A 25,613-nucleotide genomic window follows, 5' to 3' on the forward strand; every position below is an offset into this window, starting at 1 on the left:
ATTCAATTTCCATGAATTGCTCAAATAAACTCTGCCCACTACCCCAAGTTCCTAACCCTGGATGACTTCTTCAAAGCCTCTACTGTTGGTTTTTAAGCAATATTAGTCCATGACCCTGAGGGCCAGACTCTGTCACACAGACACACTTATGAGTCCTAAACCATCCACGGATTCTCAGAAGACAAACACTGTCTGCGTTGAGCTTATGAGTATCAATAAAGACACCGTGGCCACCAAGATGTGCTCAGATTCTGGTTAAATATGAGTCGGTAACAAAGGGAATCTTTTCAGCATGTGAACTTGGTGAAAATTGCTTAAAGTTTGCTCGGTCAGTGTTGAATCTAAGGAAGAATCTGGTTTTTACAGGCTGTATTGTGTTGTGTCATTCCCCATATCTAGTCCAGGGGTGATTTTTGGTTTTGTGTTTTAAACTCTTTTTCAGAGAATGGTAGGTTGTGGGTTGAAGTGGAAACTTAGAGGCTCTTTGGAAAGTCTGTTGTGTAGGATGTCACACAGGCGAAGGCAGGTACAAGATAGAATGAGGCCTGCCATTGGATGAGAAGGAGGGATGAGGGGAGAAAAGTTTTAGAGAGAGGAGGGCAGAGGAAGCAGCAGAGATAGAGGCTGATGTGAAGATTCCTCTCTGCACATTTACAGGTTATGAATATTCTTAAGGGATGGATGTGGACAGGACTTTGTATGTTTAGGTGAGCAATTATATCTTATCAATTTGATCAGAGGTTATTGTGTTGTGTGTTCTTTCATGTGGAGATTTAAATCAAAGAGAGTTATGTGGCAGCCAGAGACCCTAAGCTGCCATGGACTTTGGATATATATTACTGGCCTGGTTCAACCTGCCTTGGGAAATGGATGGGTAGAGAGATTGTTGCCAGGCTCAGAGTAGTCATAGGCAGTGTGGTATGGGATGGAGCACAGCAGGTGAGAAGCTTTGCTGACTGAGATGAAGATATCCACCAGATGTCTTGGGGCACTATGGTGCAGAATCTAGTACGGGGTAAAAGAAAGCTTTTTTTTTTTCATAATTTTACAGCAACACAGTTAGATGGTGTTTTGCTAGGCCAAACAGGTGAAGGAATTTTTGGCCAAAGCAGACACAGGAGAGATGATATTCTGCTAAATCAAGCACAGGAAAGGACACACGAGGAAGGATTCTTTTCTAACAACATGCATGTGTTGGTCCAACTTACATGGCATAGTTGAGGTGCAGTTGTCAGGACTCCATAGAGAGAAATGCACCAGAAACCTTCTGTTAGAATAGTGGTGTGCTGCAGTTTCTGGGCAGACTCGGTCTGATTGGATGCACATGCTGAGGTATGACACATGGTGGACACATGATGCTTGGAGGTTGTAAATAGGATTCCACAGTGTAACATACAGGACTTAGCTTACTGGTACAGCTGGCTGTACAAAGCTTGTGGGTCTCGAGGCTTTGTCGATCTTCACTTCCCTGACAGACACAGCCAAGAACTTCTGGTGTTCCTGTTGGCCCCTGCTGACTGGATCCTAGGCTGAAGCCTGGCTGTCTCCACTAGGTTGTTCCCATTGTTGCTAACTGGATTCTACCAAACTGGACTACTGGTGTATCTGTGAAGTGTTTGCCTGTGGATTGAGCTGTTGCTGCTGCTGACGGACGAACTAAACTGCCAATTTCCGGACAACACAGATTGGAGTTGCTCCAAAGAACTTTTCTAAACAGGTCTACTTCCCTTATATCCTTTCCTTTCTAACTGCCTCTGGTGGGTGGTGCGTTATAAGGAAGGTGAAAGCGTTTAAAAACCATCATTAAAAATAGGATTTGAAAAAAATTAAAGTTACACTGGATTGTGTCAGTTTAAATATGCTCGGCTCCTGGGAAGTGACATTAGGGTGTGTGGCCTTGTCAGAATAGGTGTGGCCTTGTTGGCAGAAGTTCATCACTGTGGTGGTGGGCTTTGAGCTCCTACCGTCAAGCTCCCCTCCTGGCTGTCCACATTAGACAGTCTCTTTCTGGCTGCCTTTGGATCAAGATATGGAACTCTCAACTCTGCTATTTCTGCCTGGATACTGCCTCGCTTCCCACGGCGACAATAATGAACTAAACCTCTAAAACTGTAAGCTGCCCCAATTAAATGTTTTCCTGTATAAGAGTTACCTTGGTCATGATGTCTCCTCACAGCAATGAAACCCTAAGAAAAAGATCATTGATTTAAAAGGTGACATAAATCATAAAGGAGAACTTTCTCTTTCCCTTTAGGCTCAGCTGAGGGGAACTTTTCTGCTTCTCTGGAGCTGCTTAGAGCAGATATGGGTGGAACAGAGGGAAACTCACCTTAGGTAGCTATTTCCTCCTCCCTGTGTTCATGCTGCTTAGAGGAAAGGGACCCTGGATGAGAGGCCTATCTTCTCCCCACCTCCACCCAGGGAGCAATCTTGATTGAGACTGAGAGTCAAGCAACAAATAAGCAAGTGCTTTTGCTCCCTGAGTGGGGCACGTGGAGGGTGTGTATGTGCACGTGTGAGAGTGTTCATAAATGAGTATAGAAATCTCAGGTCACTTTGTCAAATAACACTGTGGAATAGACTCGGCTGTCTTTTAAAACTGTGTTAATTTGTACATATAAAAGTATTTTACTGTGATATATATTTGAATGTCTCATGTACATGGTAAAAATGTCAGACATCCATGCTGCACTCCTGTGTTCAGTGGTAGCCCCTATTTTCTTCTAGGTTAAAAAAACAAGTCGATTCATATACAGATATATCGGTATAAATTCATATATATGTACACAGAGGCATAAAAGACAGACACACATACACGGTCTTTGTCAACAGTGAGAACATACTATATACACTGTTCAACAATCTGATTTCTGTACTTAAACGATATAACAAGTAGCATTCACTACAACACATTCCCAGCTGTTCTCCACATTTTTATTCATCTCTTATTAACAATATTTAGAAAAAACCCCTCAAAGTTTTCTATTGAAGTCTTTAATTCTAGCACTTGGAAGGCAGAGACAGGCACATCTCTGTGAGTTCAAGGGCAGCCCAGTATACAAAACAAGTTCCAGGTCAGCCTGGTCTACATAACAAGTTCCAGGCTACCCAGCAGTATATGGTAAGATTCTGTCTCAAACAAAACAAAACAAAACAACTCCCCAAAGTTTTCTATTAATTCTGAAGCTAACGAAGACATAAACAAAGAAAGCGAGACGATACCAGAGGGTACCCTCACTTGTATTTTACACAGGCCCTAGTATGCAGTAAGCATAAATGGAAATTAAATACTAATTGTGGTGGCTAAGCACATGCCTAAGAAGTTCATGAATTCTTTTATTTTACTGTTTGTTGCCCTAATTAACATTTTCACAAATGAGAGAGAGAGAGAGAGAGAGAGAGTGTGTGTGTGTGTGTGTGTGTGTGTGTGTGTGTTTGTGTGTGTGTGTGTGTCAACATGAGTACCGTTTCTCAGGAGCACTGTACCCTGTCTTTAAAAGTTTTTCCCTCTGACCTATGGCTTGTAAATTAAGCAAGTCTGGTTGTCCAGGTAGTCTCTGGGATCTCCTTTCTCAACTTTCCCAATTATGAGATTGCAAGAGCACAGCAGCACATCTAGATTTTGACGTGGGTCCTATACCGCTTAACAAGCTTTTACTGATTACGCTATCTCCTCATCTCCTTGTTCACAATTTTAAGAGCTTCCTATTTTAATCTAAATATGGAGACAATTTGTAACAAGTGTAAAAACACAGTATTTCCTGTAAAGGTTTAGGATGAAGTTTAAACTTTATTACCATCTAATGATCTCATGTAAAGATACATACTCCAAAAAAAAAGACTCTACCATCATCAAACTGAGACCATCTTGAAGGTTAAACAATACCAAACCAGTCAGCTGTCAGAGTTCCCACATTAATCTTCCTCCTGAGATTGCTCTTCCAAGTGAATTTTCATATTCTTCTCTAGTAAGACAAGCATTTTGTTTGAAGGCTTTACCACATTCAACACACTCATAGGGTTTCTCTCCAGTGTGGGATCTCTGATGAATAACTAGTTGTGATTTTGCATTGAAGGCTTTTCCACACTCATAACATTCAAAGGGCTTCTCCCCTGTATGAGTTCTCTGATGTACAATGAGGTGTGACTTCTGACTAAAGGCTTTTCCATATTCTACACACTCATAGGGTTTCTCTCCTGTATGAACTATCTGGTGTTGAGTAAGGCCCTCAATTTGCTTAAAGGCATTACCACATTGATTACATTCAAAGGGGCAATCCCCGGTGGGAGTTCTCAGATGGTAGGTAAGAGATGAGCTATGTCCAAAGGCTGCTGCACTCCTTACATTTATAAGGTTTCTCCTTCGTGTGAGTTCTCTGATGGATAACTAGGTGTGACTTTTTGCTAAAAGTCTTCCCACACTCAGTACATTCAAATGGCTTCTCGCCTGTATGAATTAGCATGTGTTTAGTCAGGGATGAGCCATACTTAAAAGCTTTGCCACATTCATTACATTCATAGGGTATTTCGCCCGTGTGTGTTCCCACATGTTCGGTGAGAGATGAATTATATCTGAAGGATTTGCCACATTCCTTACACTCGTACGGCTTCTCGCCCGTGTGAGATCTTATGTGTTGCATAAGGTTTGAGCTGTGCCTAAAGGTTTTGCCACATTCGTTACATTTGTAGGGCTTTTCTCTGGTCCGGATTCTCAAGTGGTCAGTGAGGGCATGTTTGTGACCGTGGGCTTTGCCACACTGGACACACTCGTACGGCTTTTCCCCAGTGTGAGTTCTCTGATGTACGACAAGGTGGGACTTTTGACTGAAAGCTATCCAGCATTCGTTACATTCATATGGTTTCTTCTCGGTATGAGTTCTTTGATGGTCAAGGAGCCCCTGTTTATGGCTGAGGACCTTCCCACATTGATTACATTCATAAGGTTTCCCAGAGATTGGAGCCTTGTCAGGTTTAGATGGACTACGGCAGGGTGATTTCCGTTTCTCCCCGGTATGAATTTTGTCTTCCTTGGTATGGGATGCGCTATGACGGCATACTTTCTCACATTTCTTGCCTGTTTGGTTTTTGTCACCTTTACCAAACGATTTATTGTTGGGTGACTTGTCACATTTCTTTCTATTTGAAATCTCATCTCTGTTCACATTGGATGCAGAATGGCTGAGTGATTTCCTATATTTGCTAGCTCTATCGGGTTTCTTTTTCGCAGAGTTTTTAATCTGACTGGGCAAGTCTAACTTCTGATTCAAGTTCTTCCCATACAAATTGGATTTATGCAATCTTTTTTCAGAAGGATCGTGTTTTGAATGGGCATTTTTCTTCTCCAACAAAGTACACTCACTGCTTTTCTTACTGTTTGAACTTTTCTTCCTGAATGTCACTTCTGTAGTGAGTTTCCTTTGGAATTTCTGCTTCCCCTCCATCTGCACACCATCTTGTTGGACCTCTAGAATAGAACTGATGAGAGATTCTTGTGAGTTTCTGCACCCCCACTGAACGTCTTTATAAGTTTCCTAAAGAGATTCCCTCCTTGGTTGGGGTTGAATATGTACCACCCTAACATCCCAATAATAAAATAAGTGTCAGGAAGGACTGTCTCTGTCCTCTTGGACCCAATGGAAAGAAAACTACAGTAAACCAGGGAAAAGACAACTGAAAGAGTTGGCTGTGTAGAAACAGGATCTTGTAACCTTGGGGTAGAAGATGAAATACACACAAGGAATATTGAACAATGCATAAGTTAAAAAACAGATTTGTGGTTATGCCAGGTATAGTGGCACATGCCTATTATTCCTAGTACATGGGAGGCTGAAATACCTTTTCATGAGTTTGAGGTCAGCCAGAGCTACATAGCAAAGCATTACTAGTCTCCCCACTGTGATTAAATTTAGGATGCCATGATGTAAGTGTTATAAAAGCCATACTTATCCTACTTACCCACGCACAGAAAGAAGCAGAAATGTAGGACTACTTGTTCTCAAGAACATAGTGTGCATAGTTTCACTTCCCTGTGACTTCTAAGTTGCCAGTTCTTGTTCCTGGTGGAGTCTGGCTAAAATCTCTACCCTTGGGTTGTAAGAGGTGTACTTTTGCCTCTTCAATAAATCCCTCTATTTTTACTAAGGCTACCTAAAATAAACTAAAACAGAACACATCTACCAAGGAGAAGTGAGGAGCCAGCAGATGATTGGGGCACTTCGAAGGGCGGCTGCTCCTCCCTTCTCTTCCATGAGCAATGTACCAAGGACATCCTTACTAACAACCAATGACTCCATGGTTCCTCTAAGTTCCCTGATGCTTTTGCAAAGTCATGAAATTCCAAGCAACTCACTTGGGAGATGCTTTACTGTCTGGGTTTACAGTGGGTGTCCACCTGTTTTCCCAGTGACTTGTGGATTGCATACCTTTGATCCTGTCACCATTCCAACAGATGATGGCCAATTTCAAGTTGATTCATGGCCCGAACACTTGCTCATGTTCTTTTTCCTACACATTGCCCAATTGAAAAATGTACATTTAGAAACGCTCTTCTTCTCTCAGCCTACTCCCTTACCAGCTCTCTGCATAGAAATGGAATGGAGAAATCATCTGAGGTAAGAGTTTTAAACATTTAACCAGAGAAACATAGGTAAGAGTGAATAGCCACTCCAGTTTATATGGAGAAAATCAGAGCATCTGAATGGATGTCTGGAATTCTCACTTTTATGGAGGGCATTTAGGAGATCCTGGTTTGGGGTAAACTATGGTGGCACACATCTTTAATTCCAGCATTCATGAGGCAGAGTTCCAGACCAGTCAGGGCTACATAATAGAAATTCATGAGAGAGAGAGAGAGAGAGAGAGAGAGAGAGAGAGAGAGAGGGCTTCAGAGATGAGGAGACAAAAACAGATACACAAAGAATGGAAAGAGGAAAACACATACACAATGAGACAGAGAAACAGAAAGACACACATAAACACACACAAACTCAGAGAGAGAGAGAGAGAGAGAGAGAGAGAGAGAGAGAGAGAGAGAGCGCATTGCAGAGATGAGGAGACAAAAACAGATACAGAAAGAATGGAAAGAGGAAAACACATACACAGTGAGACAGAGAAACAGAAAGACACACACACATAAACTCAGAGAGAGAGAGAGACAGAGAGAGAGAGAGAGAGAAAGAGAGAGAGAGCATTGCAGAGAGGAGGAGACAAAAACAGATACAGAAAGAACAGAAAGAGGAAAACACATACACAGTGAGACAGAGAAACAGAAAGATACACACACACACACACACACTCAGAGAGAGAGATGGGGGGGGACACACACTTTCAGACGGTGGGGGAGTATGTTGGGTGGACATGTGTATAGTATAGAAGGGGGAGTCCAGAAAGCTGAACTGGGGCCGCTCTTTCACCCAGGGATTCAGGACTCGCACCCTGGGATAGAGAGATGAGCAGGACTCTCCGGGCAGGATGGCAGCACTAGTCTTCTGATACCCAGTGATTATGGGGGAAGACTGGGACAAATTTCCTTCTTCAAAGGAAGTGATTGGGTTGGGGATTTAGCTCAGTGTTAGAGCGCTTGCCTAGCAAACGCAAGGACCTGGGTTCGGTGTTCAGCTCCAAAAAAAAAAAAAAAATAGGAAGTGATCAACACTTACACCTGTTCTCTTGACATGTAAGATTAAAACAATCTTTGCCCGTGTGTACACATGTTCATTTGGATGTGTGCACATATCCACATGCCCATGATGTGCGTGAGAGTTTGTCATCAAGCCGTTCCTGGACTGTTTTCTTCATCTTAGGTTTGAAACAAGGTTTCTCACCAAACAGCTCACCAGTTGGCTAGACACGCTGGCCAACAAGTCCCAGCTCCGGTCTCCACCGCCTTGGTGCCAGATTACAGGTGTGCACCTCCAGACACAGCTTCTTACATGGAGGTTGAAGGGCTGAACTCAGGGTCATGCTCATGAGGCCAGTACTTTACAAACTGAGCCATCTCTCTAGCCCCATAACCAACTTCCTACAGGGATGGATGGAGCTGTCACAATGGGTATCCACTCCCCCAAAAGACAGAAAGTATGAAAAGACAACTTCACTATGAAGGTTTTATGAATCACAGTCCTACTACGTGACAAGATCATACCAGGGTACTAATAATTGATTAAGGTGGAAATCATTTTCTCTTCCTTTCTTGTTTTTTTTTTCTTGTTTTTCAAGGCAGGGTTTCTTTGTATAGCCCTGGCTGTCCTGGAACTCACTCTGTAGACCAGGCTGGCCTCAAACTCACATAGATCTGTCTGCCTATGCCTCCTAAGTGCCAAGATCAGAAGTGTGTCTATCCCCCTTCTCAGGAAAATAATTTTCTTAATTTGAGACAGCAAGTGGAACCTGAATTTTAAGAGAAACCAAATGTATCTTCAGAAACTGAAGCATGGGCTCACTGGGCCCTGCAAGTGCAGGTAATGCTTATGAGTGACACATCTGTACCGCGAATCAGGGAACGTGGACTTGTTAACCCTCCTAAGTACTAGACTTAGAGATAAGGCAAGCCAGATTCGTGTACTGTCAGTGACAACTAAGAAAAGCCAACAAATGGGACTTGACAAGAGGATTATGGCACACAGGTCAAAAGCAGGGAGGGTGAAGGGAGCCTCTGACTAATAAGAATGAGACTTTCCATAGCTGAATTTCCTACAAGCCACTCCAATAAGAAGGTAAGACAAAGACGTCGGAGATGTCCACCTAGAAGCTGCCAGTCTAGAAAAATTAGCTTGTATTTGCATACTGGGAGATCCTTTGGAAAGATGGAATAGAGACCAGAACACCAGGATGCCTGACTTTAAGGGACCATCAGCAAAGTAAGGGAGCTGGTAACTCATCCATTTAAAAACACAGCAAGAACTTAAGGTTGACAGCCATTAACAAGGGCACTAGAGGGCAAGAAGGTTGACTAGAGAGTGATTGTATTAGTTACGTTCACATTGCTGTGATAAAACGCCATGACCGTGTCAACAGGGGGCAGATGGTTTCAGAGAGATACATCTCCCTCTCTACACTCATGACAGGGAGGCATGGCAGCAAGGGACCGTCACAGAGCAGGAAGCTGAAAGTCACATCTTGACCTGTAAGTAGGAAACAGGCCATACCTCTGTGTGTGGCACACACACAGTTGGGCCAGCCTTAATGACAACACCCACCAACTGGGTGATGTCTCAAATGCCTGAGACTATGGGGGGATATCTCATTCAAATCATCCCAGGGATTAAGGACGTATGGACACTTACAGAGAAGGGGTATGAGGAGTTTTGTGGTTAGTGGAAGGAAACAAAATATTAGGAGTGTCCACCATCTCCAGAGATGCAGAAAAGAGACTGATGTAAGAATGTCTAAAATTATTACAAGAAAATATGAAAATTAGGGAACTTGTGTGCAGGGAGAGGACAGGGAAAATTGAGGATTCTTTTTTAAATATGCTGAAGAGGAACGAGATTGAACATTGAAGAGTCTTCTGGAGGCTAAGCAATAAGTATACAGTAGGGAAGGGGCTAGGTGAGGGAGGTGACTTCAGGCTACTGAGTCCTGGATTTCAGCTTTCTCCCTACCACTGTCAGAATGGTGACTGACTATACTCTTGCTCCTTATGGAAGACCATTACTCTCAGGCTACCCTGTAGCATGGCATTTGGAATTGATGCACCTCTTCTACAAAGAGATTATGCATGCCTACCCCTGAGCCAGGCGACTCGCTCTGACCATTTGAAAGTGCGCTACAGCAGGTAACTACCACATCCAAGCAGTGATTTAAGGAGTAATTAAGTGGTTCCATTCACCCATTCTTTTCTTCTCCATGAAATTAAAGCTTGTTGTGAGCTGCTCATGTGGACAGGTTTACAGGAGAAGGTGATAATTAGAATCTCCAAGGTAAGAAAACATCTGTGCTGTGAATTCCTTTTCTCCTGAGAGATTCTGGTGTTTTTTTCTACTAGCTCCTGGTTAAGAGACAAAAACCCGGGACTTTTAAGAAAAAATTATTTTTTCCATATTGGGGATTAAATCTAGGTCCTTGTGAGAAATCACTCTCTATTCTCAGCTGTATCCCAAGCCCTATGGAAATTTTTCAAATTACTCTTTGAAGAATTCCAAACTTACCACAAAGAAACTAAAGACTTACTTGCACTGGTTCCTGTTTTCTTGAGTCTGTGCAGACTACTTGGGCTGTTCTTATTTACCTTTCCTGAAGAACGTCACTCCTCTTCTCCATCCAACTTAGAGACTGGGACTTGTCTGGGATCTTGATTTCCTACTCATAAGAAATGGTAGACACTGAGGGTTGGACCAACCACTTCAGAAATCAAGCCACAACTTTTTTACTCCAGGGTCTTTCAAGGCTAATGAACATATATGGCTTCTGATGTTTCAAAATAAGGATGCCCATGAACCTCAACTAAGCACACCTTCCCTTTTGGAGGCAATGACACAAGCATCATTCCAAGCACTTGTTGCTATTCTGTCTAAGCTCCACCCCCACAGCTACTTGGCAGCAGCCAGGTATGCTCTGCCCCACAGTTGGCTAGCAAATGGCATGTATAGTACCTGACACAATAAAAGGAGCTGCTTGCCCCCCCCCACCTCTTATTCCCTCTTACCCTCTCTTTCCCCTCTTGCTCTTTGTTCTTCTTTGTTCTTGTCCCATCCCCCTCCCCCATGTGCCCATGACTGGGCCACCTGTCCTCTCTTCTACTCTTCTCTCATTAAACCTCGTCACGTGAAACCATGGTGTCTTAGTGTTTTCTGTCCAGTCAAGGGTTGAGATAAAAAACCCTAACAGTACTAAAAAGGGATCAAAAGTCCCTGACCAAACAACCAACCACCACGACCACCACCACCACCACCAACACCACCACCACCACCACTGCCAAAATAAAACAAAACAAAACAAGAAAACATCAAAGGGAAACATGAAGGACTTGAGGAAGAAGGGACAGCAGGGAACATGTTCTGGGTTGTGGGGAACTGTCCTTACCCATCGAGGCTGGATTACTGCAGTTCTCTAGCTTTGTATCCTTGTACACATTTCTCTGCCCAGGTTCCAGCTGCTCCCATTCCTTCTGAGGAAAAGCCACAGACACATCCATGAACGTTACTGACTCCTATCATTCTTATTCAGTCCACAGAGAATTGGACAGTTCGACCATATCAACCCTCACCTCTTCCCTCTCTTCTTCTTTACAAAGGGATTGGCTCTGTCTCTGGTGTTTAGAATTTCCTCCTTGGCTTTGAATGTTTCTACTATTTCACATCTCATTTCCACAAAGTATTTGGTATCAAAGGGGGAAGGCTTTAGGTGAACTCCAGCTGCCATGTTGACCTGGGACTAGCGAGTTTGTCTGGATCTTTCTCTGGGTTGCTGTCCCTTGGCTTATGGCACCATTATCAGGCCGTTTTCTATCTTCCACAGAGTCCTGGACTGGAACTGTTACCTAATTTTGTAAGTATTCTCAAGGATAGCTTAGCTTGTGAACAATTTGTTTTTTTGTCTCTAAACTTCTGCCAAGACTAAAAGTGAAAAGCCAGGCACGGTGGTGCATGGATGAGGCTGAAGCCACTGAGGAGGATTTGGTCACAGAATGATGTGGACTGTGGCAGGGGTTGAGAAGACAGAGAGACAGAGGGAGATTTCAGCAAAATTGGTTGGCTCTCTCAACAGCTTTTTGCCATAATGTACCAAACCACAGCAAGAACTTGATTCAGGATCCTGAGCTTGAACCAAATTTAATCTCTCGAACTAGGGGGCAGAGGATGCTATGGGGTGTTGGGCAAACATTTGTCTTTATCCATTGGGCCTCTAATGACCAGACCTCCCCCGACCCCTAGCATGTCCTAAACCATGTTGAGCAGCCATAGCCTTAGAAAGATGTGTCTCTCCTAGATCTGTTGGAAAAGATAGTCTATGGATGGAAGAATCGTCAGCAAGTCTCATGCGTCTATGGTCCTTATAAAGCCTCTAAGGCAGGAGCCCTAGAGAGCATTCATCAGGTCTTGGGACTGCTCTAGAGGTGGTGAGATCCTGAGACTCAGATTAGATTCTGGGACATGAGGAACGATCTTGGGTACAGGACTAAGGAGGTCCCCTCATTCTCTCATGGGTTAGCCCTCTGGACACATAGACATACATTTAAGTGCAAGGGTAATCATTTATTGAACTGCAAGAACAAGAAATTTGTGCAGAATGATCATGGGTGGGGCAAAGAGAAATTTAAGAAAGCTTTTAATTTTCGATGTGTTATCCTGGGTATCTAGGGAAGATGCTGGAGTGACGAGGATTGCACTTTTCTGTGAGACAGGATGGAAATCAGATCGCAGAATTTGTCTCAGGATGCTCCATGGACAGGAAATGGTGATGCTGGAGTCCTGGTGAAAAGTCTCCACTCAGCACTGAGTAATCCAGGAAGAAAGGATACAGGAACCCATTAAGCACTTCTTGGATTGACTTCTGGACAGACAGGCACTCTATTGTATAGAACAAAGGATGAAGAAATAGATCTTGCCCTGCAATCTAATCAACAGTATTTGCCAGAAAACAGGGATTAAAGGCATAGTACAAATGACTCTTTCCTTATGGATGACCTATGAAAAATGAAGTAACAAAAGGTCTGAGGATTGTTTCCACAATCTTTGGCATAAGAAGCTCCGAAGAATGGTCATTGCCTTGAGGAATAATGGTGAAAGCCTTGGCCACTTTTTTTTTATATTTTTAAATTTTTATTTATTTTATTTTATTTTTTTTTTAGCTTGAGCATTTCTTATTTACATTTCGAGTGTTATTCCCTTTCCTGGTTTACTGGCCAACATCCCTCTAATCCCTCCCCCTCCCCTTCTTTATGGGCTACATGGTGTTTTTTTGTTTTTTATTCTTTTTTTTTAAATTTAATTATATTTTTTTTATTAACTTGAGTATTTTTTATTTACATTTGAGTGTTATTCCCTTTTCCGGTTTCCGGGAAAACATCCCTCTAACCCCTCCCCCTCCCATTCTTTATGGGCTACATGGTGTTTTTTGTTTTTTATTATTTTTTTAAATTTTATTTTATTTTTTTATTAACTTGAGTATTTCTTTTTTTTTTAACTGTCAGAAACAACCAAACCTTAGTGGTTTATTTATCCATTTATTTGTCCCTCCACAGTTGTCAGTTGCCTATAAGGGAAGCATGCAAGGAAAATTGTTTATATTCACCAAAACCACACATTTGAACATCATATAAAAATGCATTTCCCAATTATTTTAAATAATTTTTAATTTGATGCATTGTGGTGATTTTCTAACATACTTTAACATAGTCTTCAGTCCCACCCAGTATAAGATCATGTTTTCCTCTCCCCCACCCCCAATCCTACCCTCTTTCCCTCTTAGGGCCCTCCCTCCATATACCCTTGTTGCTTTCTTCTCCCTCCCAAGTGTGACTGAGGCATCCTCATGTGAGCTCCTCAGTTTGTTGACCTTTTTGAATTATGTGGACTGTATCTTGGTTATTCTGTATTTTTTAATTTTTGCGTAATATCCACTTATTAGTGAGACCATACTGTGCATGTCTTTTTGGGTCTGAGTTACCTCACTCAGCATGATATTTTCTAGCTCCATCCATTTGTCTGCAAAACTCAGATTATCCTTGTCCTTAATAGCTATATAGTATACTATTGTGTAAATTAACCACATTTTCTGTATCTGTTCTTCTGTTGTGGGACATCTGGATTGTTTCCAGCTTCTGGGCATCACAAATAAGGCCTCTATGAACATAATGGAACATGTGCCCCTGTGGCATGGTGGGGTATCTTTTGGGTATATTCTCAAGAATGGTATTGCTGGGTCTTTAGGTAGGTCTATTTTCAATTTTCTGAGGAACCTCCAAATTGATTTCCAGAGAGGTTGTACCACCCACGTGCAATCCCAACAACAATGGAGGAGTGTTTCTTTCTCCACATCCTTGCCAACATGTTTGTCACCTGAGGTTTTGATCTTAGCCATTCTGGTTGGTGTAAGGTGGAATCTCAGGGTCGTTTTGATTTGCATTTCTCTGTCATTAAGGACATTGAAGACTTCTTAGGTGCTTCTCAGCCATTTGAGATTCCTCTGTGTGAATTCTCAGTTTAGTTCTTTTTTTTTTTTTATTAACTTGGTACTCTATTGTATAGAACAAAGGATGAAGAAATAGATCTTGCCCTGCAATCTAATCAACATTATTTGCCAGAAAACAGAGATTAAAGGCATAGTACAAATGACTCTTTCCTTATGGATGACCTATGAAAAATGAAGTAACGAAAGGTCTGAGGATTGTTTCCACAATCTTTGGCATAAGAAGCTCCGAAGAATGGTCATTGCCTTGAGGAATAATGGTGAAAGCCTTGGCCACTTTTTTTTTTATATTTTTAAATTTTTATTTATTTTATTTTATTTTTTTTAGCTTGAGCATTTCTTATTTACATTTGAGTGTTATTCCCTTTCCCGGTTTCCGGGAAAACATCCCCCTAATCCTCCCCCTACCCTTCTTTATGGGCTACATGGTGTTTTTTGTTTTTTATTATTTTTTTAAATTTAATTTTATTTTTTTATTAACTTGAGTATTTCTTATTTACATTTCGTGTGTTATTCCCTTTCCCGGTTTCCGGGAAAACATCCCCCTAACCCCTCCCCCTCCCATTCTTTATGGGTGTTCCCCTTTCCATCCTCCCCACACTGCCGACCTCCCCCCAACAATCCCGTTCACTGGGGGTTCAGTCTTAGCAGGACCCAGGGCTTCTCCTTCCACTGGTCCTCTTACTAGGATATTCATTGCTACCTATGAGGTCAGAGCCCAGGGTCAGTCCATGTATAGTCTTTAGGTAGTGGCTTAGTCCCTGGAAGCTCTGATTGCTTGGCATTGTTGTACATATGGGGTCTCTAGCCCCTTCAAGCTCTTCCAGTTCTTTCTCTGGGGGTCCTATTCTCAGTTCAGTGGTTTGCTGCTGGCATTCGCCTCTGTGTTTGCTGTATTCTAGATGTGTCTCTCAGGAGCGATCTACATCCGGCTCCTATCAGACTGCACTTATTTGCTTCATCCATCTTGTCTAATTGGATGAGCCTTGGCCACTTTTAAAGACTTTCATACATTGTCTGAGTGAAGTCTTGGGAAATGGGAAAGAGGGGTCAAAGGAGTCTGCTCTCCAGACTGTAGGAGAAATGGAGATCATGCAACTCCACTTCCAGGTAAGAAGCCAAGGTTGTACGGAGTTCAGATGAAGATCGTATTGTGCAGAGTGGGATGGAGTGGGACCGCAGTCTCTGAAGAGCAGTCATACTCACATCCTGCTACTCTCTGTTTCAAACTTTAACTCTTAATGACACTTAACACATCACTGAGCCCTTTTTACACAACCGTGCAGCAACTATGGAAAACTCATTCCCTTGTTTTCTTTCCTAAGTGCTTAGGTCACTTTGCTTTAGAGCTCAAAATAGGACCAGATAGTCACAAATCCACATAATTCAAAGCCATTGTTCAAGCTTTCCTCAAAGACTCCTTATCAAATTATTCTTATAATAATTTGGGGGCACCATACTAATGCTTTTGGAAGGGCCTGGTACATGCCCACCCACCCCTTGCTCTCACTGGAGATTGCCCACCTGGAGGCTCAGGCCTGTCTTCATCCTCGGGCCTGGAGACAGCGATCTGCATGGTGAGAACAAGAACGTGTTCAGGTACCAGGTCCACGTTATTCCCCGAAGAGGAAATGAGGTGCCTCTCCAGCTTTCAACAACTGGCTGATAGCCAATCCCCCAGGTTCATTTCTTCTATGATATAATATTCAGGACGAGAAAAATAAGTGAGTCCTGACTTACCAGTCTTGGTTAGGTCAATGATATTGTCCCTAGTGATTCCATGCGCCTCACATAGTTTTGCAAACTTTTCCTTGATGTCTGAACTCAGATCCTTTGTTCTTCCTGTGAAAAGAGCAGCAGTGAGTGTAGCAGCTGTGTCCTAGGCATTGACCATAGGACTAAGCGAGGGGACAGGGGTTCCCCCATAAGGGAGAGAAAATGGCTGGTGACATGGTTGACAGGTGTGGGTCCAATCTATCCCGAATGTGGCACCCACGCAATGGCCTTCTGGCACACGGAGAGATTTCAGAGTGAGCCCATCACTGTGCTTGAGGCAGGGTGTAGGTGAACATCCTCGACCTTCAGGAAGTGAGAAAGAGGCAGGACCAAGCTGGGAATACCATACTAAAGCTAGAGTTTCCTTCCTCTCTTCCCACCCCAAGAGCAGTGTCCGTGTGGAAATACTTTACCATAGAGCTCCATCAGCTGGAAGGCTTCCCCATTGTTGACATTAATGAGATGAAACATGACATATCTGTCATAGTCTGTCTTAAGTATAGTAAATGTATTCCCTCCGTCATCTGTGGAGGAAATGGGACACAGCTCAGAAATACTCTGGCCTGCAAGAAATTATGTAAACCCTTTACCTGTTCTACCCCAAATATAAAAATCATTAAAATACATATCCTGGAAGAGATGGGGGGCAGGGATGTCTGCTGCTTCCCATCTGTAGCTTTCTGGACTTGATGAAGTAACTTCTAAGGAAGGGGCCCTGGGAGGATGCCCACTAGAGAACACTTAGGCACAGCAGCAACTCACTCTCTCTCATCCTCTCTGAGGCTCACCTGCCTCCCTCAGCACCTGCAAGCGACACGTCTGTCTTTCATAAGTCTGCCGTCTCATATGGCACATCCTGAGCAATGTGCACCGGTGCTAGCTACCGGGCAGTAACAGATTCCACCTCACCATACTTATCTCCCTTGCCTGCCACAGGGTGCTAGCTATTAGATGGCCCCTGTGTCCCTGGCTAAATCAACCATGTCAGGAAGTGCTTGAGATTCTACAAGGGGTTGTGGTGAGTTCGCTAGTAGAAAGTTTGACTGGAAGGTGCGAGTTCCTGACTTCAATCCCCAGTAAAACACACGCACACACACAGACACACAGACACACAGACACACACACACACACACACACACACACACACACACAAACACACACACGATAAAGGTGGTAGGGTTTACTAAATTCCTTGTGGATATGTAGACAGATATTGTATATACTTACACTCAAGAAAATATTCGCCATCCTTTGGCGTTTTGTAGGCAACTGAATATAGTTTCCTGCACTCTCCATTTTCCCTGTAAAACAGAGCAAGCTGGTGCTTAGGGGATTTTTGATCTGGCTGGCTTCTTCACCCTCTACTCTATAGGTATCTCCAGTTCCTGATTCCATTGTCCTTTTGAATATTTTTGCAAAATTAACAAAATGGCTTTTTTTAAAGGTTATTTCATTTCTGTCCAATACTTTAGTAATCACGAATTTGTGCTTATTTCTTCTTCCTCAGCTAAGGGCAGACACCTCACTTACTTAATACAGAACTTGAAGCCTAAGGAATTCTCCAAGACATCGATGTGCTGCACAAAAAATCTCATGCTGCCATTCTGTTCTATCTTTTCTCTTTTGTCAGAGGCCACGACAATAGAAAACCAATCCCCATTTAGCTGTAATGGATAAGAAAATGCTTAAGGGAGAAGGGGGTCGGGATACCGCATGGACATGTTTCTTCTTGAATTTGGCTTGATAGAGTTGTCACAATACCTAACATTCTGCCCCTGCCTCTCAGTGAGAGCAGAAGTCCCCAAACATTGTTAGATCTGAATACCATACAACTGGTTTTACTTCAAGGTCTGAAGCCATTCGTTTGTCTAATAGAACAAGCCACTGTACCCATCCCCTCAGAGGACCCACTTGGCTTCAAGAGTTCTCCAAAGCACTCTCTGAGTCAGAAGTTACTATTCACTGAGCCTACCTTGTCCACATCGAGGTTCCCTCTCTCGGAATTAGCTTCTTCTGCATGGCCACAGACCAGGGTCAGGCCTAGACACAGCAGCAGCAGGAACAGCTTCATGTTGGTAGGGAATAGAATTGCCTCTCTGCTGGGACAATCTCCCTGCTGATGGTGTCCACACTCCACCTCCAGCACTTTGCTCGTCTTTATACTCTCTCTGGGTTCGAGTTTTTTTTTTCCTTCTCATATGGGCCTCTTTCCCTCAGCTTTGTGGAATGTTTTCTCATGTATTGATGTGAAGCCAAGGATTGTTCATGCTCTTTTCAAACTTGGCAATGTCATATCCTATGGATTGATTCTATCACTCATACATTTCGCAAAACATATTCCCAAGAAAAACAGTGGAAGTTCTAGAGGGCTGCCATCCGGAACCAGATCCAACTTTGGATCTGACTTGGAATCAGAAAGCCAGTTATGGAGTAGGTGGGTACTGAACTGGAAGGTCAGGCATGGAGAGAATCTTTGCTTCAAAACTTGAGTGGAGTGTGGAAGAAGCTGAATTACTTGGGTTTTCTTTGAAAAGATTCATTCACATTTCATGCGTATGAGCATTGGTCTTGCATGTGTACCATGCACACACCTGGGCCCAAGGAAGTCAGAAGGAGGGCAAAAGAAGGAATCCGATTCTTTGAAACCTGTTCTTGCTGAGGACCCAGGTTCAATTCCCAGCACTCACATGGCATCTCACAACTGACTCTAACTCCAGTCACAGGAAATGACCCTCTTTTGGCCCCTGTGACCTCCTGTACACATGTGGTACATATGAACTCACTCATTCAGGCACATATGCATAAAAATAATAAATCTTAACTTAAAAAAATTATCAGGGTCTTCTGAAGCTAAGCTGACAGCCCCCACCCCAACCCCCACCCCAAAGCTTGACCTCAGAATGCAAACTGCTAACTTAACAAGGTAAACTGATTCAGCTGTTTACCTCAGAGAACGTTGGACTTTAACTGACTCGACATAATCTCATCATTAAAGAAAAACAAAGGTATTGTTCAAAGTCATATTTGCTGATGGAGGTCCAAGTAGAAATGATGTCAAGAGTCTGCCTACAAAGACACACAGTTATAAATGGGAACATATTTTGTATCTGTATAAATTGTATTTACCCTGGAAGTAGAAACATAAAATAGTGTTTGTAGTGGGGAAATAAAGAATTAAAGAAGGAGACAAGTCCTCGATAGGTTTTATTTCCATTTTGCATCAACTCTCTATACTATGTACTATTTATTTTCATCTTTCCATAGTGTTAGCTAAGACTCAGAAAGATCAAGTAACTATCCAAGGCCATACAGCCAGTCAGAGAGAGAAATTAGATTGAAACCCAAGCCTGTCCATCTGACTCAGGAGCCTTTGTTCTTATTAACTCCACTATATATGTCGGGATGTTTTTACAGGAAGGGAGGATGGCTAAATAGGAGAAAGAGGAATAAACAGCACTCTAGTGCTCCAGACACATTGGACTGAAACTGCACGTGGGTTTCTTTAAAATATGGAGGAGGGGGTGTAGCTTGAGATTGAATGAGACATGACTACTGGCCCCTCTTGGTCTACAAGCATTTGGTAAATGCTTGACTAGGGGACCATCATTTTTCTTTTCTCCTCTTCCTCTTTCTCCTGCTCCTCTCCCCTCCTCTTCCTTTTTTGGTTGATTATGGTGTGTGTGCACACATGTGCACACATATGCACAGGCCTTTGCTCGTATATGCAGGAGTCAGAACAGGGTGCCAGTTGTAGCACTCTGTGTCCTTTTACTTTATCCCCTTCAGACATGGTCTCCCTCAGAATCTGGGACTTAGTGTGTTTCAGATAGGCTGACTGGCGAGTAAGTCCCAGCAATCCTCCAGTCTCCACCATCTACCTAGTGTTGGGGTTAAAGGCAGCCATGACCAACTTTTTAATGTGAGTTCTGAGCATCTGCTCTGACCTTGCTGGGAGCCCACACAGCCATCACAGCTAGTACTTCTCCACTTATCTGTCTTCCCTGCAACTCACATAAAGGCTTGCCTTGAGCTTCCTGAGTTTCTGAATGGTCTTGTATCTGTGGCAATCCCCAGCTCCAGCCTCCTGAATGCTAAGATTACAGGTTGTAGCACCACGTCTGCCTATAGATTACTACTTTTCTAGTAATGAACGAGAAGATGCTTACCCAGCAGAAGGCAACAGTCAGTCCCTTCCACTTAGCACTCCTTAGTACATGTGGGCTGTTCATGTGACTGAAGTACTGTGGCTGTTAAGAAATGACTAGACAAAGCAGGTGGGTAAGGGGTTTAATGAGTGTTGGTGTAACCAGCTAATGGCCCATATGCAACTATCTAGCATTTCTGAAACTGACTAATAGGAAGATGATTTCATTTCTTTACCTGAGTCTTACCCTCAACAAATTGAATAAATACCCCATTCCAAAAGCCTGCGGAAACATTCGAGTCACTTACATAATTCCAGGGTATGTTTAGGGCCAAGAAGAACATCAATGAACACGGGCTTATTTGATTCATGTCCCAGAGAGGAAATATTCTGTAGTCCCTCCAGCAGAGTGATAGATAGGACTGCTGACCCCGGATCAACATCAGTTCTAAAGCACCTGCTTGTGTCAGTGTCAGAGGATGCTTGGAGCCACTGGAATCCACGTGCTTAACTCCCAAAACCTAGAGCGAGCCCCAGAAAACAGGCAGAAACAAACTTTAGGGGACAAAGAGATTATTGGCCAGGAACTTGTGAAGGACGAAGGGAGCTAGGAGAACGCAGAATCAAGGAAGGGAAGTTATCCTGTGTTAGACAGAAATGCTATGCCAAGTTTTGCTCGATCATAGGGGCGGGATGTGCACCCCAAAGAGACCAGTATCTCAGCTCAAAGACAAGAGAGTCTGAAGCAGTTAACAGTTGAGAAGGCTAGCTATTCACACTCCTCACAACCGAGCAGTCTTTTCTTCAAGGTTGGGGGTGGACTCTAAGCTGTCCTTCATCCTGATTTCTGGAATTTCATTCTGCTATCCATGAGTAGTCTTTCTTCACAGGGCTTGAGTCCTCTCCCCAATTAGGTATCTGTCACAGGAACCTTGCAATACAGAGATATTTAACTCAGGGTAATCTGTAAGCCATCGAGCCCAGGAACCATGCGTTCACACTACTGCATGCTCAGAAGGGTCAGCGCCCAGGCATTGTTAGCCTTCAGTCACCAATGGCTGATGGAGAGCAGGCAGGATGAACCAGAAGAGGGAGAGACTGGAGAGATGATCCCCGGTTAAATTCCCAGCATCCACAGGAATCCATAAGTCTAGTTCCAGGGATCCGACACCCTATGTGGGCACTGCGTGCATGTGCTGCACAGACATACATGCAAGCAAAACATTCATACACATGCAATAATCTATTGTTTTAAGCACAAGAGAATTGACCAGACTAACAGGAACTAAGCAGAGGGCCTTCTAGGGTGTGGGGAGAATGTACACATAGGTGAAGGCCATGGCAAACAGGAGTACAAATAGTTCAGGGAGCCAAAGGAAACCTTGCTGGAACACAGTGAACACAGGAATTACGAAATGAGTTAAGGCTAGAAAGGGAGTTGTGACAGTTTGCAGGGGCTGCCCTCTGGAACTCATGCAGTATGGGTGACTTCAGCAAAAATTAGACTTTGTCCTTTCTGGCAGCTAGAACTCTGGGAGCAAGGTGTTCGCTGGGGCTTGCTTCTTCTGAGCTCTTCCTCGTTGGTGGAATCGTGTTCCCGAGTCTTCAGGAAGCCTCTTCTCTGATCCATCCTGTATCCTAGTCTTTTCTTTTGAGGACACTGGTCAGGCATCTTGACTTAGGTTCACCCTGAAGACCTCATCTTACCATAATTGCACCAAATCACACCCTCAGGCACTATGGGTAAATCTTCCAATGTACGTATTTTTGGTGGGCACTCTTATCACATATCAGCTTATGTGGACCCGTGAGGAGCTATGTAGGGGTTGGTTTTCATGTATCTGGTAAGGACCTGAAGCATTTTAGAATTACAGTAGGAGCATGGTCAGAGGTGTGCTTTCAAAGTTCATCTGGCTGCATTTGGATAACAAAGACCAACAGGAAGGCAGGAGAAGAGAGAAAAAAGTTGCTATCAGTGGTTCTCAAACGTGTAGATCGAGACCTTACATGGGTTCTCAATGTTTGGGTTGTGACCCCCACCTGGGTCACATGTCCTATATCCTGCATATCAGATATTTACATTTCAATTAATAACAGCAGCAAAATGACATTTATGAAGTACCAACGAAGTAAGTTTATGGTTGGAGGCCACCATAACATGAGGAACTGTATTAAAGGGTCATAGCATCAGGAAGGTTGAAAACCTTTAGGCAGGAGATCATGAAGGAATTTACTGGAACATGCTGGGAAGAGATCATGTAAGCTTACTCTCCATAGCTGGAATTAGAGGGAGGTCTATAGAGAAAGTACATGGTGTTCAGAGAATGTGAGGTGTTAAGTACACATTGGTATTCTGTATCCTTATGTAGATACAATTTAGAGTTATTGCCATTAATATCATGACCAAAAGAAACTTAAGTACGAAAGGGTTTAATGTAGCTTACAGTCTATCATGAAGGGAAGTTGTGTGTGTGTGTGTTTTGTGTGTGTGTGTGTGTGTGTGTGTGTGTGTGTGTGTGTGTGTGTGTGGTGGGGGGACTCTATGAGAGAACTTGGACGCAGGGACTAAAGCAGAGTCCTTAGGAGAACATGGCTTCCTGTCTCGTTCCCTGTGGATTGTGAGCCTGCCTTCTTATATACCTCAGAACACCCTGCCCAGGGTGGTACATCCATAGTGAGGTGGGTCCTCCCGAATCAGTTTCCTAGAGGCATTTTCTCACTTGAGGGTGCCTCCTTCCAAATAACTCTAGCCTGTGTGGAATTGAAACAAAAACAAAAATAAAGAAATGACCCAAGAAAGTTACTAATGAAGGAAAAAAACAAAACAAAACACCAAAACAAAAAAAAAACAACTGTACATGAGAAACAATAAAGATAACGCCTCTGCCTAGTGTTTTGAAACCTGACGTCCGTATCCCTGTGTACAGGTGGGCGTGAAGGCATCTATGTGCCGTTGACTGATCCACACAGATGCTGGATGCATGCGAGTCGGTGAGATGCTGGTTTCAAACTTCCTGATGTAGGCACCTCTTGCTTATGTCTTCCTTTTCTTCTTCTTTCTTCATTACCCATAATTTTCTGTGTTTTATGCTGCAAATAGTTTTATAAGTTATCATAGGACTTCTCCCCCTTGACATTAACTGAACCGAACCTATATAACCGCCCTTTACAGGTCAGAAACTGAATTGTGCTGGCGGTTCATACAGTTCACTGAATGGTGGATGCTTCCGTGGACGTTAATTCTTTTTTACCTGAAGCATGATTAGTGGTTTTAAACTTCAGAATGTAAAAATATTTTAGCCACGGATGTTAAAAACTTAAAACTGGATACCTGAAGATGTGCTTAGGGCTGAGAGGCACCTCGGTCGTTGATACTGTCTCAAGACATGCTTCCAGAGGGCAGAATGGACAGAAGTTCCCAGCAGCCCCACCGAGCAACTCACAACCACCTGCAGCCCAAGTGCCCTTGTCAGACCTCGGCGTGCACCTGCACGCGCGCACACGTGCACACACGCACACACATTAAAATTAATCTAAATGGTCAAATATAACAAGAAATGCTACAAATGGGCTTATTATATGTGTCTGTGAAAATGATATGGCAATGATTGCTTTATCCCTCATAATTTATTTGATAAACAGCAATTCAGAAGTAATTTCATTGTAAGCCTGAGAACTGGTTTTCTGAAGACATGATCACTTTGGTTTTATTTAGATGCAAAGGAACTTTAAATAGTTTTCAAATGAGTACAAAGTATGGACCTACTTGAGATGGAAATTAAAAAAAAAAAGAAACTCCATTCTTAAATACAGTATAAATGTAGTGTCAGAAATTTGTTTATAAATAATAAAATAACAAAAACTGTGTTAGAGTGCAGAGAAGTACCAATCTGTGTGACATGCCATGTTAATTGGTTGTGGCGCTCAGCTTAATCTCATACAGTTTCATCCATCCACTATGCAATACAGTTTTAAATAGATATATAAAAATATGGAGGAGCCAGTCAAATACTACTAACAAACCAAATAAGGACTGAAACTCTGGAGATAATAGGACAGACCTGACAACCACACCACGGCCTCTGGAATTACTCATGCGTAGTTCTGTTAAGCTCATCTACAGAGGAAAGAGTTAGAATCTTGACCACAGCAAGAAATCTATGCAGGGGGTTCACAGAGCCAGTGCAGCAATGTGTAGGGTTGCCCCCTACTGACCAACCTCAGTGTTGCGCTGTATCCTACAGCCGCATTGCTGGGGCTTCCTTTGTGCATGTTAGGTCTCTCTTAGGTTTGTGCTTATAATTTGCAGCCAGTAGCTTGAGAGTTGGAGCACAAAACTTGTACTCATTATCGTCCTTTTTAAAAATAGAAAAGTCGAGGATGGAGAGATAGCTCAGTGGATAAGAGCACTCGATGCCCTCACAGAGGACCTGACTTCAGTTTCCGGCATACACAGGATAGCTCACAACCTCCAGTTTCAGAAGATAGGACACCTTATTCTGACCTCTTCAGGCACGAGTGGTATATGTGGTGAACAGATATACATGCAGCCAAAACACTTATACACATAAAATAAAACTAAAAAAACGTCTAACTAGACAAGTCAGGACTGGAGAGCTTTGTCACCGGTTAAAAGCATAGGGCTGTTCTTTCAGAGGACTTAGGTTTGGTTCTTGGCACCCACTTGGTGGTTCACAACCATCTGTAACTCCAGCTCCGAAGGATCCATTTTTAATCTATGTTAAAATATTAATCTCATCTTTCATTACAAAAGTTTCAGGCTAATGTTTCAACTAAAAGCCTTGGTTACTAGTCTTCTAACCTCGGAGTTACATTCTGTTCTTTTGTTTTTTGGGTACTGAGGATTGAACCCAGGGTGTCATGGTTACAAAGTCACCATTCACCACCAGCGGCCTGTACCCCTATTTCTGAAGTTCGATCCTTTTACTGGAGTTACTTTAGATAGTCTGAGGTCTTTCTCCATAGGAAACTGTTCTTGGTCCTTTTTTGTGAGTTTGTCTTAGCACATTTTTTCTATTCCTGTCCTTTCGTGAATGCTTTCATTACTTCTTACCCAATACAAATCAAATGTAAGTGTCTTTGTGGTATTGTATTAAGTGGGGTTACTTAGAGGAATAAAACTTACAGTGTCTCTCTGTGTGTGTGTGTGTGTGTGTGTGTGTGTGTGTGTGTGTGTGTGATTAGTTTATTAGAATGGTCTACAGACTGTAGTTCAGGTAATCTATAACATAAAGTCCAAGAATTCAGGAGTTGTTTAGTCTACAAGGTTGGATGTCATAGCTGTTTTTCAATGTATATCAGAATTCCAAAGTAGGCCCTAAATCTCATGAAGGAATGGACCTCCTAGCCAGAGTAAGAGGAGGCTCTAGAGAGGGATCTTCCTTTTTCCCCATCTTCTATGTAAGCTGTTAGCAGAGGGGGTGACCCAGTTTCAAAGTGGACCTTCCCTCCTCAAAAAAATCCGGATTAAATGTGGATCTTTCCGGGATGATCAAAATGAGAATGCTTCACTCCTTCTTTAGAAGGGGAACAAGAATACGCT

General features: G+C 42.9%; 1 protein-coding gene and 1 pseudogene across 1 annotated transcript; both read right to left on the reverse strand.

Moving 5' to 3' along the window:
- Positions 1-3,915: 3,915 nt before the first annotated feature.
- Positions 3,916-11,041, reverse strand: LOC148005836 (uncharacterized; annotated as a pseudogene).
- A 1,139-nt stretch (positions 11,042-12,180) lies between these two features.
- Positions 12,181-18,030, reverse strand: LOC148005837 (major urinary protein-like). The gene is made up of 7 exons (XM_087551625.1): positions 17,879-18,030; positions 17,437-17,570; positions 17,134-17,207; positions 16,320-16,430; positions 15,871-15,972; positions 15,655-15,700; positions 12,181-12,434 (listed from the first exon to the last, which is right to left on the reverse strand). The coding sequence occupies exons 1-6, from the start codon at positions 17,975-17,977 to the stop codon at positions 15,675-15,677; spliced, it is 546 nt and encodes a 181-aa protein (XP_087407751.1). The 5' UTR covers positions 17,978-18,030; the 3' UTR covers positions 12,181-12,434; positions 15,655-15,674.
- Between the last annotated feature and the right edge of the window lie 7,583 nt (positions 18,031-25,613).

The sequence above is a fragment of the Rattus norvegicus genome, chromosome 5 (assembly GCF_021556685.1).
Source record: "Rattus norvegicus strain SHRSP/BbbUtx chromosome 5, alternate assembly SHRSP_T2T, whole genome shotgun sequence".
Classification (NCBI taxonomy): Eukaryota; Metazoa; Chordata; class Mammalia; order Rodentia; family Muridae; genus Rattus; species Rattus norvegicus.

Coding starts and splice junctions, on each gene's coding strand:
- LOC148005837 (XM_087551625.1), bottom strand. CDS start 17,977: ATGAAGCTGTTCCTGCTGCTGCTGTGTCTAGGCCTGACCCTGGTCTGT. Junction 16,431..17,133: donor TGGCGAATATTTTCTTGAGT/GTAAGTATATAC, acceptor TTTCCTCCACAG/ATGACGGAGGGAATACATTT. Junction 15,701..15,870: donor CATTGACCTAACCAAGACTG/GTAAGTCAGGAC, acceptor CTCACCATGCAG/ATCGCTGTCTCCAGGCCCGA.